At 45.6% G+C, this 16051-nt stretch overlaps 1 protein-coding gene across 5 annotated transcripts in view; it reads right to left on the reverse strand.

The window, feature by feature from the left end:
• Window positions 1-5834: 5834 nt before the first annotated feature.
• The window catches only part of SPATS2 (spermatogenesis associated serine rich 2), a 64014-nt gene continuing 53797 nt past the window's right edge, over window positions 5835-16051 (reverse strand). For all 5 annotated transcript variants that reach the window (XM_048490374.1, XM_048490371.1, XM_048490372.1 and 2 more), the window contains 4 exons: window positions 14857-14966; window positions 13437-13539; window positions 12564-12772; window positions 5835-7068 (listed from right to left, as the gene is read on the reverse strand). In XM_048490374.1, the coding sequence (XP_048346331.1) occupies window positions 6745-7068; window positions 12564-12772; window positions 13437-13539; window positions 14857-14966 (746 nt within the window). In that variant the 3' untranslated portion in view covers window positions 5835-6744. The remainder of the gene's footprint in view (window positions 7069-12563; window positions 12773-13436; window positions 13540-14856; window positions 14967-16051) is intronic.

The following is a 16051-nucleotide window of genomic DNA, read 5'->3' on the forward strand; positions in this document are numbered from 1 at the left end:
TATCCTAAAAACTGCACCCCCTGCAAGCCGAAAACTGAAAAACACTAAAAAATACAAAAGACACAAAGGAACATGCGGGGGGGGGGGGGAGCAAAACTCCGATTTTGCACCAGGCTCCATTTCCCCTAGCTACGCCTCTGCAGGGAGCAGATAAAAGTAGGTTGGCTGGGGGTGCGAAGGAGGCTGGAAAAAGGATAAGATTCTGGGGACTTCCAGGAAAGGAAAAGAGGAAATTGTGAGGGAAGAAGAAAACGAGGTGCCCCTGCAAATCCGTGCAGCCCTCCTGCTTGTTAATATGTTTCCCTTGCTCCAAATGGCCGTGTCCTAGATTTTCTCATCTGACATTAAAACATGACAAGATGTTCGTATAAGAGCTGACGCAGACATTGCAATTTGAAATGTTTTCTATTTGAGGCTCTCTCTTTGCATGTCTTAATATATATACTGGGGAGTGGGGCTGAGTTTTATCATTTGGCATATGTAACCTATTAAAAGTAGAAAGTATTGCTAGGGTTGAACATGAGTGCAGTGGTTGTTGAATGTTTGGTGGAGGGCCACTATTTGGATCATCACTTCTCTGCAGATCACCGCACTCATGTGGATCAGTACAGCAGTGGTGTAATGGTTCAGAGCAGGTGTGCCCTAATCTGGAGGAACTGGGTTTGATTCCCCGCTCTGCCACTTGAGCTGTGGAGGCTTATCTGGGGAATTCAGATTAGCTCGTGCACTCCAATACATGCCAGCTGGGTGACCTTGGGCTAGGCACAGTTCTTTGGCGCTCTCTCAGCCCCACTTATCTCACAGACTGTTTGTTGTGGGGGCGGGGAGAGGGAAAGGAGATTGTCAGCCCCTTTGAGCCTCCTACAGGAGAGAAGGGGGTGGGATATAAATCCAACTCTTCTTCTACATGGGGGGATGGTTGAAAGCCTTCCACACTTAATATTGTAATAGAACATATGAAGCTGCCCCTTTTCTTCCCTGCCGCCTCAACTGACTTATGGAAACCTTATAGAGTTTTCAAGGCAAGATATATTCAGAAGTGGTCAGCTGTTGCTTCATGTAACAACCCTGCTATTCCTTGGTGGTCTCCCATTAAAATACTAACCAGAGCCAACCCAGCTTAGCTTCCAACATCTGAAGAGACCAGGCTACCATGGCTATTCAGGTCAGGGCGGGCCATATAAAGAGTCCCAATTGATCTATCAAAATCATTGTCTACTCTGACTAGTAGAGCTCTCCTGGGTCTCAGGTAGACCTTTTTCACATCACTAGCAACATCTATAGGTAGACCTCAGAGGCGTAGCTGGGCCTGGGGCGATTTTCCACGCCCCCAGGTGTGCGCCCGGTGTACAGCACACACCCCATCCCCTTGTAACTTCGCGACTGCCTTTTTCAGCATCTGGAGATGCTGGGAACAGAACCTTGGATCTTCTGCTTACACAGCAAGTGGTCATTACCTTGTCCTCCAATTGCAACCACTTCAGCTCTGTGGCTACGACTTAGCAAACCTATGTACACACACCAAGAGTACACACACACATAGTATAACGACTTTGAAATACCCCGTCTTGAGACTAACACACACAGCTGCCATAGTTTAACCAGATTACTCTTTGCATGGCGGGGGAACCAAGCTGGCTTCACAGAACTGCTGGTGTTGTTTATTGCTATGCTCCTTCCAAGTCACTGATTTTCATTTCAGCTTAAGTGTGTCCCTAATTACACCAAGTTAAAGAAGAAGAAGAAGAAGAAGGAGGAGGAGGAGGAGGAGGAGGAGGAGGAGTTTGGATTTATATCCCCCCTTCCTGTCTGCGCTTTGAATGTACTCTTGATTTGTATTTCAAAAATGTCTGGCAATGCTCTAGAACCTATTTTTAAATACCAAATAAAGGTTGTTGTTGTTGTTGTTGATATCCCCCCTTTCTCTCCTATAGGAGACTCAAAGGGACTGACAATCTCCTTGCCCTTCGCCCCTTACAACAAACACCCTGTGAGATGGGTGGGGCTGAGAGAGCTCCGAAAAGCTGTGACTAGCTCAAGGTCACCCAGCTGGCGTGTATGGGAGTGCACAGGCTAAACTGAAATCCCCAGATAAGCCTCCACAGCTCAAGCGGCAGAGCGGGGAATCAAACCCGGTTCCTCCAGACTAGAATGCACCTGCTCTTAACCACTATGCCACTGCTGCTCCCCAAACCAAAACAAGCCACTCTGAGGGATTATATTCACAAGGAAAATGTTTCATCTTGTCCCTCAACCCCTTCCTGGTAAAAGTTGGTGGGGTTTGTTTGCTTCCTGTATGGTTGTTTATGTCCCACCCAGAGTTACTAATAAGAGTAGCAGGAGCTCTTTTGACCCACCAGAGCCCCCCAGCAGGAACCCCCCATTGCTGAAGGTTACTGTTGTTTGCTCACAGCTCTTTTTCTAAAAAGTCACACCTGCCCCAACAACAGGACCAGGGCCAGAAAGCGGAATAATTGGCAGCTATACGTTGGAGATGGGCTAAAGCTGCAGGCAGGATCTGGTTTCAAGAGAGCACAGCTTGCAGTTTGCTGGGGTGAAGAATGCACTCAGGATGCACTCCGGTGCCAGCATCTGGGAATCTGAGAAGAATGTCCCACACGAAGCCATTTGGACTAACAGAATCACACCTAGTGATCTCAAAAAGCACCCTTGGGACAAAGCAAATCAGGCTTCACTGGCTGGAGGTCTCAGAAGAATCTGTGAGATCTCTGGGTGAGATTTAGGACCATTTGGGCTTTTTGGTAATCCCTAAAAGCAGGGCAACAGAAGCGGAAACAGGATTTGCTTTTAAAACTTTTGTTAGCTACGATTAGACAACCATCTCCCAACATCTCTTGCCTTGAAAACCCTACCCCATCACCCAATGTCTGCTCGGACTTGACAGCAACGACAAAATTGGTAATTTTAGCACTCATTTCCCTAGTAATTGTGGGATTCGTTTATAGTTCCCCCCCACCCTGCTCAATAAAGGGAATCTTTTTTTCAATTAAAAAGTTAATGCAGGTATCCTGTCTGGTTTGCTGGTTAATAATTCCAAAGAACTGTATGTTATTTTTTTCCTGTTTATGTTTTCTCCTGGGCCAGCTGCGCATCCCTGTTTCTAAGATCATATCATAAGATCGGCTGCCCTCTCCCTTCCTTGGAAGAACTCTATAATTCCCGAAGCCTAAAGAAAGCCCAAAATATTCTGAGAGACCCGTCTCATCCAGCACACTCTCTTTTTGAACTGTTACCATCCGGCAGACAATACAGGTCTATAAAAACTAGAACAAAGAGGCTTAGAGACTGCTTCTACTCTAGAGCTGTGGCTATGCTAAACTCTGCGGCTTCGTGTTGATGTGTTTGGGGCTGTGTAGGGATGGATGGAGGAAGGGGAAAGTGAGGATGGGGTATGAGTCTGAAATTGTTTGCATCGAGGAATGCTGCTGTAAATTTCATTGTGCCTGCACAATGACAATAAAATGCTTATGCTTATATCTGGTCCTCATCTGGATATGGCACACGCATCCGTTTTTTATGTCCCCATGTTGGTTTCATTTGACGTCATCTGCTTGTAATCTGTTTCCCAGCTTATGCTATTTGTAATGTTCTAAATGTCTATTTTTATATTATTTATTGTGTTTATTGTACTGATGGTTTTATATGTATTATTTGTATGCTGCTCTGAGTCCTGGGAGATAGGCGGGATAGAAGTGTGACAAATAAATAAATAAAATGTGAGGATGACTGGTTCACTATAGAGTTTTGTGGTGTATTGTTCTAGCAGTGGTATGTAGTTGTTAAAAATAAAAATCACTATTAAAAAATAGCTCCAAAGAATGGACCAAAATAGTCCCTAATATTTTGTGTGATCGATTAGAGACAGAAAAGTTTCTCTCTGCTGATAAACCCTGGAGATCTCTGTGACTAATCAGTTTTGTGCAGGCAACAGCCTTGAAAGTTGGTTAGTGCAGAGCCTCTAATAGGGTGCAGGAGGGAATCTTTTACTAGTTGGGCCCCTTCCGCACAAGCAGAATAGTGCACTTTCAGTGCACTTTGCAGCTGCGTGGAATAGCAAAAACTTGCAAGCAACTGTGAAAGTGGATTGAAAGTGCATTATTCTGCATGTGCGGAAGGGGTCTCAGAGGGGCGGGTTCACCCATTTTCTCCCTTTGCCCACATTGTGCAGCTTTGTCCATGCAAACTCTAGCAGCATTGTTGTGGTGCTTATAAAGACTGGTGAGGGAAGGTAGGTGCTTCAAGCAGCCTTTTGCACAGCTACTGCATCCGATCCAACTCAGTGGCTTAGATCCAACAAAACATTTCTGTATGTGGAATGATTTCTACCCACAGAGTGTGATTTTCTTCAGCTGCAATTAAGGGGCTGGTTTTCTTCAGCTGCAATTAAGGGGTTGAAACTTTTAACATCATTTTAATCTGGATACTGTTATTTTAAGCTGCCAGTGGTCTGTTTTGTGATGTCCGGGCTGGGCTTTTAATGCTGGATTTTAACTGATATTTTTAATGCTTTGTTTTATCATCTAAGCTGCTTTAGGCATGAACTGTAATCCTGCTCCCCAAAGTCATACGCTGCAAACAGAAATAGTTCTATCTGGAGAAATGCTCCCTTGGATCCAAGCCGGTGACAGAATACCATTTCAGGTACAGCCTTTCCAGGGTTCATAGGGGGCTAAGGGGAGAACGTAGGAAAGAGCCACATTTGCAACTATTTTCCAGTTGCTGTGAATAGGGTCTAACTAATTGGGTCAGCCTTTCTCTCTAGATCTTCTTCCAATCCTACATTACAATTGACAGCATGGTAGTACTATGAGACACACCACAGTTTAAAAATGCTCATCCTATGAGTTTTGGTGTACTGTAATGGCCAAGAGCTGGAAACCAGGACACGCTTAGTTCAACTCGCCCCCACCCTGGGAATTCACTTACAAAAGCCATGGGCCTCAATTGCCAATTTTCAATACAAGCTCATAGAGATTTCTGCTATAAGGATTACTTAATTATGGGAAGAGTTTTCGAAACAGTAATGTGCCTTCCCAGTGCTAAGTATCACTTGGTCCACTACCTCCGGCAAATATCTCCCTTGTTTTCATGGCTTTCCCTCTGGTGTGAAGCTCCCCGAGTGAAGACTAGAATATGTACCACCTTTTAAGGTTAACTCTCTTTCTCACAGTGCTAGAACCAGGGGGCATTAATTGAAAATGCTGGGGGGAAGAATTAGGACTAATAAAAGGAAACACTACTTCATGCAACGTGTGATTGGTGTTTGGAATATGCTGCCACAGGAGGTGGTGATGGCCACTAACCTGGATAGCTTTAAAAAGGGCTTGGACAGATTTATGGAGGAGAAGTCGATCTATGGCTACCAATCTTGATCCTCCTTGATCTCAGATTGCAAATGCCTTAGCAGACCAGGTGCTCAGGAGCAGCAGCAGCAGCAGCAGCAGGCCATTGCTTTCACATCCTGCATGTGAGCTCCCAAAGGCACCTGGTAGGCCACTGCGAGTAGCAGAATGCTGGACTAGATGGACTCTGGTCTGATCCAGCAGGCTAGTTCTTATGTTCTTAACTGCCTTTGTCTTACTTGAGGAATTGCAAATTTCACTTCCTGACCTGTGACTCACAATTGTGCCTAGCCTGAAAGCCTGCAGCCAAGTGAGGACACCAAATTATACCAATCCTGCCAGCTATGCATTCGATATTTGACCTGGATGAAGCAGTACAACTGTGGAGAGAGTCAAAAGTCTGGTTAATTTGGTAGGTGTCCATTTCCCCAAGCTCTTGAAAATAAGAAATAACGGCAGAGAGCAAGCCACTTATTTTTAAAACATGTATGTCATTTTTTTTATTTATACAACGATAGAGAAAGACTGCAGCGGTATTTGTTTTTGCTCGAGATCACCTAGCATTAGTACTGCTAATTAGATCGCTAGAAATTTAGTTTAGGGTCAGATGTTGGGATCGTGGCGAGGAGGTGACCGAACGAAACCTCCCATCTGTCGCCAAACATTAAGAGAAGGGGACATCTAAATTTATACATGACATACATACACAAATGCTGCTTCTCTCAGGAGAACGTAGTCTCTGTTTTCTGGTGGAAGAAGCAGACAAAGCCCCATCTCCCCAAGTGTGGTATTTAGTCAAGATGTAGGAAGAAAAAACCCTCACCCCAGCAGTATCTCTTATGGCTCCTCCAATTTTAGATCTCTTATTTGGGGCTCGCAATTCACAGCAATTTGTTTCATTGCCAGCATGAATAACTTTGCTGTTAGGAGACAAAGAATAACTTTGCTGGCTAGCTGCATTGGGCAGTATGTATAGGGGGTGGTGGTGGTATTCCAGAAGCTTTTAAGAGAAGGGGCTCTTGGAAGACATCCCTCTCTCGGTCTTTTGCTTTTAGGCTGAGGCTCTGCCAACGGTTCAAGGACGGCATCAGAATTAAGAGGAGCCACAGAGCACCGGGGAGGAAGCAGCAATGAGGTTGGCCCAGACCGGGCCTGTCAGCATGAGGGTGCACTTTCTCACCACAGCCTGACCCACGTCACATGGGCAGGAGGCGGGAACAGGAGAAGCAAAAGGATGCTGCTTTCCTGGAACAAGGAATGATCAGGGAAGAAAAGTGGCACAGGGACGGCAAGTGTAAACTTTCCTTTGTTATTATCTCTAGCTAGGTGTGTCCTACAATCCTGTCATCCGGTCTTGGAAGGCGGAGAGAGTTCGTGGTCCTCAAGAATTGGCCCCCTCGTTTTGACTCGACCGAGGTTTCCGCTGGGGGAGAGCCTTGGTTTCTTTGCTGTGTGAGCCCACGGGCGCTTGTGTGTTGGAGGCTGGTGGACCAGCTTCAGGACCGGGGCCAGTACCAGTTCCATTGGTCCCAGGGGAATAAGTCTGGCTGAGGTGGTTTGTGTTCCCAGGAGGAGGCCGGGACCTGGAACTGGACTGGTACCACGGCCTGTTTCTGTACCGATTCGAATTGGAGTGCAGGGCCCCATTGGGGCGTTGTCCCTGAGCCCTGTAGCCTTGGCCAGGTCTTCTGTTACCCTGGAACCCCTGAAATAGAAAGATGGATCAACGTGAGCGACACTTAGCTGGCAAACAGGAACATATCATCAATAAGAGAAATCTGTCGGCTGACCAGCTAATTACTGATTAATGGATTTTGAAAGCATTAACTTCATTAGTGGATATTTTGCTCATAAGCAGTTTTCTGTTTGTCATATCAAATCTGTAAAATGGTTATTGCTAAACACTATAATTGCTGTTTTTTTTTTTTAAAAAAAATTAATGAATTAGCACAACTTTAGACAAGGGCCAGCTTTGCAGTGAGGAGTGCCCTGCTTATGATTTTGGTTAGATTTTTCTTTACGCAAGTGCTCTGAAGCAGTGGTTCTCAACCTTCCTAATGCCGCGACCCTTTAATACAGTTCCTCATGTTGTAGTGACCCCCAACCCTAACATTTAGCCATTTTACAGATGGAGAACACTGATGCAGAGTCTTAGGCGACCCCTGTGAAAGGGTCGTTCGACCCCCAAAGGGGTCACGACCCACAGGTTGAGAACCGCTGCGTCTGAAGTGACCATGCTTTTTAAAGGGGAAGGCCACGTTTTCCAGGTGCAGGAAAACCCAAGCTTTTTTTCACTTTGCAGGGAAGGCAAGGTAAATGTATAAACACTGCCCCCTTCGGGGGTTTTCCTCCCTCCCCTCTCCTTCTTTCCTCCACCCATAACCGTGTCCTCCCACACCTGCATCATCCCACCCTCCTCCCACTTTTCTGCCCAGCCCTTTCCTCGCACCCCCCCTCCAACCTCCATTTTTGTTCTGCTCTCTGATCAAGTGGCTTCTGATGGATTTTCATTTCTTACTATTATTTTTCTTTTTTTTGGCAATCCATCCATGCATCGATGTATTAATAATGTGAAAGATGTGCCAAATATCTGTGAACTGCAACCCTAAGACCTGCACTCGTCTGGAGATCCATGATGGCTTCCACCAGCCCTGGACAGCTCATTGTCTGCATGCCTGTGCAGACTTTGGGGGTGGGTGGATTCCTACCAATCCCTACGTGAAACCCTTTGTTCAACTAGCAATCTTCAGTGGACCACCACATAACTGAAGAAGAAGAAGAGTTTGGATTCATATCCCCCCTTTCTCTCCTGCAGGAGACTCAAAGGGGCTGACAATCTCCTTACCCTTCCCCCCTCACAACAAACACCCCGTGAGGTAGGTGGGGCTGAGAGAGCTCCGAAGAACTGTGACTAGCCCAAGGTCACCCAGCTGGCATGTGTGGGAGTGTACAGGCTAATCTGAATTCCCCAGATAAGCCTCCACAGCTCAGGCGGCAGAGCTGGGAATCACCCGGTTCCTCCAGATTAGATACACAAGCTCTTAACCTCCTATGCCACTGCTGCTCCTTGAATACATGAATACTGCTACATGAATACTGATTTAGGAAATCTACTGTGACTGGGAGTTTTTGCTATCCCCAACAGTTTGTGGTACATCGTCAGTCCTGCTGGTAGAATGGCTCAAACACTTGCTGGGTTTCTCTGGGCTCCTTTATGATCAACCCAGCTTCTCAGCAGACAAAGCCACATTACTGTGGCATCTGGAGCAAGTGTTGTGGTATCTAGGGCATGTGCCTTCTTCATCTGTACAAGAGAATCCACCTTTTCCTGCTGGCAGTAAAATCAATGCATCAATAAAGGTGTTAATGTTCCTTCAGTGTATGCTGATAAAACATTCTGGAGGTCATTAATTCATGAGATTACCATACACCCACACCCACTAGCATTAGGCCAATTCAAGTAGAAGCAGTAGAGAGTTCGGATTTATACCCCACCTTTCTCTCCTGTAAAGAGTCTCAAAAGGGCTTACAAACTCTTTCCCTTCCTCTCCTCACAATGGACACCTTGTGAGGTAGGTGGGGTTGAAAGAGTTCGGAGACAAACATGACTAGCCCAAAGTCACCCAGCAGGCTTCATGTGTAGGAGCGGGCACGCAGATCCAGTTCACCAGATAAGAGTCTGCTGCTCATGTACAGGAGTGGGGAATCAAACCCGGATCTCCAGATCAAAGTCCGCTGCTCTTAACCACTACACCACGCTGGCTTTATTGAGCCAAATATCATGGAGGGAGTCCTCTAGGACTCCTGTAATGAGCAAGATAAGAGTCCTGGCAGTCCTAGGCAGTGCATTTGTGCTCCTGTTCTTGTTTGAAGGTGCCTGAAGTTATAGCAGCTAGACACATAACCCTTGCTGTGCTGCTAAATGTGTCTTGACTACAAACTCCCTTTGCTTCCATCCTTTTCGCAAATGACCTCAAAAAGTAAAGTTTCCCCTTCAGTCGTGCTCGGCCCTGGGGTACCACTGCAAGCAGTGATTTCATAGGCAAGCCGCTTTTGTGGGGTAGCTTGCCATTGCTTTCCCCGGCTATTCTTTACCCCCTAGCTCATAGCTAGGGGGTAATTTACCGACCAAGGAATGGATGGATGGCTGAGTTGACCATGAGCCAGCTGCCAAAATATCTGACCCACAGGGGACTCGAACTCCTGACCGTGTGAGTGGCAGTGCAAGCACTTAAGCACTACGCCACGCGGCTCCTGAAATGACCTCACAGCAAATGAATAAAAGTAAGCTGCTGCCCACCCTGTGGAATTCTCAGCTGCATGGAATATTTTGACCTCTGAGTAGTCAACTCACAGGTGTGCCTGACCAACTTGCAAAGTTTTGCCACATGCAACACAAAAGAACCCAAAATGCCAAGGATTTTCCTGCAGTAGACCAGCAAAACAAAGCTCTGGTTTTCAAGAGGAGCTGGAAAATTATCTACTGCCCTTAGCATTCGAGAGCCAGTTTGGCGTAGTGGTTAAGAGGGACAGACTAGGACAGGGGTCTGCAACCTGCGGCTCTCCAGATGTTCATGGACTACAATCCCCATGCTGACGGGCTGAGGGGGATTGTAGTCCATGAACATCTGGAGAGCCGCAGGTTGCAGACCCATGGACTAGGACCATAGTGTCGAACCTTTGGCATTCCAGATGTTATGGACTACAATTCCCATCAGCCCCTGCCAGCATGACCAATTGGCAGTGCTGGCAGGGGCTGATGGGAATTGTAGTCCATAACTTCTGGAGTGCCAAAGGTTCGCCACCACTGGACTAGGATCTAGGAGAGCCAGGTTCAAATCCCAATCCTGCCAGGGAAGTTTGCTGGGCTAGCTTGGGCTGATTGCACCCGCGCCACCAAACCTGCTTCCGAGGGTTGTTGCCGCAGCTGCTCTGAGGCCCCAAATGGGTATAAATAAATAAATAAATAAATAAATTTAGTACTGGGTCAGCGTGCAAGAAAATGGCACAAAATTATAGCCTCACAATGAATTCTTTTGTTAAAACAAGTGATGCCAGCAGGAGACCTTTCGTGATTCGCTTAGGCCCGAGAACTGCAAAAATGCTGGATTTAAGCATCACTTTAGAAAATGGATTTGGACCGGGGGGCTGGGAGACAAAAAGTGTGAAATCAAGTTTCTTCCCTTCAGTCTAAAGCCTGCCTTCTCTGTAGGCAAATGAGATCTATTGGAATTGGTCCTTTTGCATGGAAGTAACTTGGCAGTTATGCACACAGGAGCAGCAGTGGCGTAGTGGTTAAGAGCAGGTGCATTCTAATCTGGAGGAACCGGGTTTGATTCCCCCGCTCTGCCGCTTGAGCTGTGGAGGCTTATCTGGGGAATTCAGATTAGCCTGTGTACTCCCACACACACCAGCTGGGTGACCTTGGGCTAGTCACAGCTTTTCAGAGCTCTCTCAGCCCCACCTACCTCACAGGGTGTTTGTCGTGAGGGGGGAAGGGCAAGGAGATTGTCAGCCCCTTTGAGTCTCCTACAGGAGAGAAAGGGGGGATATAAATCCAAAACTCCTCCTCCACCACCCTGGGCATTCCTATTGTACAGTATCTTGTTCCCCCTGGCCCAATTATTTTATCACTCCAGGGCCAACAAGCATGGCTCTCCCGACTTCTGATCTGGCATGTGGGAGAAAGTGTAACAGCAGGCTGGCTGGGAGAAGCCCAGAACCAGCTGGCCTCAGCTTTTGTGACAGCCATGCTGATATTACCATGCTCCTACTGTAAAGTGGACATGCACGATCTAAGAAAAAGAATTTGGATTTCTACTTTCTGTAAGGAGTCTCAAAGCAGCTTACAAACTCCTACCCTTCACCTCCCCCTAACAGACACCTTATGAGGTCGGTGGGGTTGAGAAAAGTTTGGAGAGAACTGTGACTGGCCCATGGTCACCCAGCGGGCTTCATGTGGAAGATGTCATGATATATATATAAAAATAGTAAAAGTTCACAAAAGGGTCATTTCAAGTTAGCAGAAGTTTGCAAACCCAAAGGCTGGAGACAGTCAGTCTAGGAGCAAGAAGTAGCAACAGTTAACCTTTAACATGATTGGTTAGTTCAACTATAACTCTAGACCCGTGGTGGCGAACCTTTGGCACTCCAGATGTTATGGACTACAATTCCCATCAGCCCCTGCCAGCATGGCCAAAGGTTCGCCACCACGGCTCTAGACCAACGAGAGGCTGATGTCAGGGTGGGGAAAAGTATCCTGTTGGATGTATGTATTGTACATGCTATGCTAAGTTGAGATAGAGTCTGAGTTGAGTTCTGTGTGTGTTGAACTTTGTTATTGCTGAAGAGTTCTGTACAGTTTGATAGTCGTGTATAGCATAGACTTGTGTAACCTTGTAACTGCTAAGGTAAAACCTTCCTATGGAAAGAACATCTTGAGTGGAGAGTATTCTTTTCCAAGTGTGGGAAGAGGCTGCAGTGAGTGCAAGACGACTATAAACCTTCTCATCTTACCAGAGTGACTCCGCTTTAAACTCTGCTGATAGAAGAGTGGGGAAATGAACCTGCTTCAGTGTGGAAATCAATCTTCCGGCGCTTTTAGTCACCAATCTTTAATGCCGTTTAATTCCCACCTAGGAAGAATTTAACTTTGCCTGGACCTGCAAGCTTCTGGTGATTGGCTTGAAGGAAATTTTTGTATTCTTTATATGTTAATAATTATTTGAAGATAACTTCCAAAATGGATACTTGATATGCTGGTATATAATTCTGAATTGTGATATTTTTAGCTTGCAAAGGCAGTGATCCCTACAATTGCTTTGGGGAAGACAGCCTTTCTACACATCTAATGAAGAAGTGGGAGCTTCCATTCTACGAATCAGGGAGGAACTACCGGGAAACCTGTCTATGGAATCATTTCTTTGTCTTAGGTGGACTTCTTGTGTGTTTCTAAGAACACTGGTTGATGACCTTTTACATTTACTGGATCCTTGTATGTGTTGTTATGTTTGATCGCTGCATTTTAGCTTACATATTTGCACATGCTTTATTTATACTTTGTGGGGCCAGAAACATAGTGTTATAATATTTATTTTGCCTGTGGAAGAGGCACATACACAGCTTAGCAGAAAAGTTACATACACACACACACACTCATAGGACCAATCCCCACACAGACTGTCATAACAAGGTCATTACCTCATGGTAGGGCTGGTAGGGGCGGCTTGCCACACTGGCCGGCATTTCTGTTGGGGAAGATGGCTTCTTACTGGCTGCTGTAAGGCTTGGCGCAGAAGCAGAGGCACACACTGTGGGGGTGGGGGTGGATTCATCCGGGCTGCTCACGGACACAGATGTGATGGAGCTGCACCTCGACCTGGTTGAGTAACTGTTTTTCGGATGGGAAACTGAAACAGGAACACAAGGCAAGCTTTTTCAAACAGCTCACGGTAGCCCCAGGCCACTCGATGGCTTGGATCCAGTGATGTGCCAGCAGAAACATGAATGACTGAGCACAGTTCTTATCGCAAGACCTTGTGCAACGTTTAGTGCTTGCCTCTCTATGTAAGTGAAGGGTAGAATGGACAATTCCTTACTTGGAACACTCACCCATGAAACAAATGGCATATGTTAAAAGCTCAGCATATTAATTATATTCCATGCACATACAGGCTGCAGTAAAAGATCTCTCAAAATGCAATAATTACTGGAAGGAAACAGGCATTCTCTCTCTTTTCCTAACATTTTTACCATACAAATTTCACTGGGAAACGAATTCTAGACCAGTGACACCACCACAGAGAAGGCCCCATTTCACATCATCTCCAGTTCACAGTCAAGCAGGATGCCAAGGAGGACTTCTTCAGTTGAGGTGTCCAAAAAATCCAACCCGTTTCTATGTAGAAAGTTCTCGTGATGGATGCTCTATTATCAATAGCAGATTTTCACCCACTCCAGCTTGATTGTCACACGAATGTGGGACTTGTCAGGGGTCCACTTGCTAACTACTACTATAAGGAGCTGCAGAAGCTGGTCCGAAGCCACTCCAGCCCATCATTTAAATTAACTCACCTTGTCCAAAAGACTCAATGCTCCTTTTTAGTTCATCTAAGTCACACGTGAAGCGAGCCACCCTTCCAAGATCTTCATCATACTTGCGCTCACTGACAAAGTGCTGAATGGGAGACAAAAAGCTGGCTCATTAGCACAGTTGCTTGCGAGACAAATTCACAAGCTCGAGGGGAGAAGCTAAAGCGGAGCAAAGCTCAGAAGGCAACACAGGGGTCTACTTCTTTCTCCGTCCCACTTAATCAACTGCGGAACAAGGGAGATATGAATCAAAGCCCATCAGGGCAGTATTTCCATTTGCAGCAAGCCATGAGGTAGGAAAACGATGTAACCCATAAGAGGAATTCCTGATGGAATAACTGTTACAATAGCTTGCATTTCTAAAATCAGAACTTTTCGATAACTTTGTTCTGCTCTCTGGTGGTGGAAAAAGGTAGCACGCATCAGAGCTGCTGAAGGAAGCATATCTGGTGCTCTGAACTCAGATTAAAATTAAGCCTTAACAATTACAGTATGTAGCACCTTAGCTGCATTTTCATGCTTCAAAATATTACCTTGTTATAATCCTAACAGCCACACTGTAAAGTTGGTATTTCTCTACAATTGCAGGTTGAAGGAGAAAGAGTAAATGTATCTGAGACACACTGCTATTTAGTTAGAGAAGATCCTCCAAAAACATTTTGATGGGCATTTCTCTCTAACTCAGAGTGCAACGGCCTTGAACCAAGAGAAGAGGCAGAGCACAAATATTTTAAACAAACAAGAACAGTAAGATTCTGACATTTAAAAAAAACCTGTCAAAATATGTGGAAACCAAGCAATTTTATTTTAACTTCCTGTTAGTATCAATCCAGACAGGAGTACCAAGCCCTGCTCACAGGGCAGAGAGGTTCTTCTCAGTTCTGCTACACAAAATTCATCTTAACATAAGATATGGAAAATTGAATGTGGGCCTACATATAATAAAAAGGCTCTTTGGTAAGGGAGGAATACAAAAGGGCTGAACTGAACCTATACGGGGCTAAGGGATTTTATTAAAAGCCAGGGATTCCAGCTTCTACTTCTGGCATCATATCTGCCTTATTCATTTTTATTTTATAAAAATTTGTTACCCTGCTCTTCCCCGCTGAAGGACGGGTCCAGAGCAGCTTACACACATTATTAAAACACACAATAGTTCAACATAAAAATAACCACTGACAGTACCAAATAAAACCAAATTAATCGTATATCCAGTTATGGCAATTGACAACACAAAATTTTCATAGGCTACGACATAGGCCCTCGGTATAAAAGCGACGTTCCTTCCCCATTCTCCAATTTAACTTGGTTTTCAATGTTACCACACTAAGGAGGAAAGGGGGTGATTTTAGTCCATAAAACAAGCTCTACCACCCAACGAGGGCTCACACAGCTCGCCCACCTTGATGTCAGCTCTAAGCTCCACCAACTGTTCCTCTGACATTCGGACTGCCACGTCTGTCAGCTTCTTCAGGGCCCCTGCCCTCTTCTGTCGGCTGCTCAAGATTTCCACTGAAATATACAGAAGCGAAGCGCAAAATGTTATTGCACCTGCATTTCTAGCTCACCACATTGTAGGAAAAACTGTGAAATCCCCATTAAAGCGACTGCTAAGAGGCCTCGAGCCTCCATCTAGCCTTTGATGGACAAAGTCAAAAACCATAGAGAAGTTCAATAATCACAAGACAGCCATCTCTAAGTTTTCTCTTCAGACCGTATAAACCTTTTGCCTCTAAGGCTGCTTAAGAAGAAGAGTTTGGATTTATATCCCCCCTTTCTCTCCTGTAGGAGACTCAAAGGGGCTGACAATCTCCTTGCCCTTCCCCCCTCACAACAAACACCCTGTGAGGTAGGTGGGGCTGAGAGAGCTCCGAATAACTGTGACTAGCCCAAGGTCACCCAGCTGGTGTGTGTTGGAGTACACAGGCTAAACTGAATTCCCCAGGTAAGCCTCCACAGCTCAAGTGGCAGAGCGGGGAATCAAACCCGGTTCCTCCAGATTAGAATGCACCTGCTCTTAACCACTACACCACTGCATGACTTCATGTTTTGAAAATAAGACTGACATCATGTGCTTATTCTTTTATTTTATTCAATTTGTCACCCTGCTCTTCCCAGCTAGAGGCCGGGCTCAGAAGAGCACATATGGAAGACACATCTCTTTGGTAGGTTTTGCTTAAGGCATTTAGTGCTTTATGCTTCAAGACCTGTTTGGAAGGTCAACAGTCAATGCTATTGCTGTAGTACTGGTGTAACTTAACAGTTCCACCCAAAATGAGGAAGGATATCCCATTTCTGGATGACTACAGTCACCTCCAAGTCTTTTCTTGATATTCAGAGGATGAATACTTCCCGTTACAAGACCAGCAATCTTGAATGCTGATGAATACGGCAGGAGGTATTCTGGGCAGTTCAGACCTATTTTATTCGGTATCTTTTATCTGCAAGTTTCCCCACCGATAGTGATATTCCAGTGCTGCATTCCAGCTCCAGGTCTTCTTTGCTTCTGTGGAAGCCGTCTTTCATATTCAAAGAGGCTTCTATATCCACAAATGCTGAACTAGACAGGGCACACCATCCTGATACATGGAATGACG

This window comes from Sphaerodactylus townsendi, linkage group LG03 (genome assembly GCF_021028975.2).
Source record: "Sphaerodactylus townsendi isolate TG3544 linkage group LG03, MPM_Stown_v2.3, whole genome shotgun sequence".
Classification (NCBI taxonomy): Eukaryota; Metazoa; Chordata; class Lepidosauria; order Squamata; family Sphaerodactylidae; genus Sphaerodactylus; species Sphaerodactylus townsendi.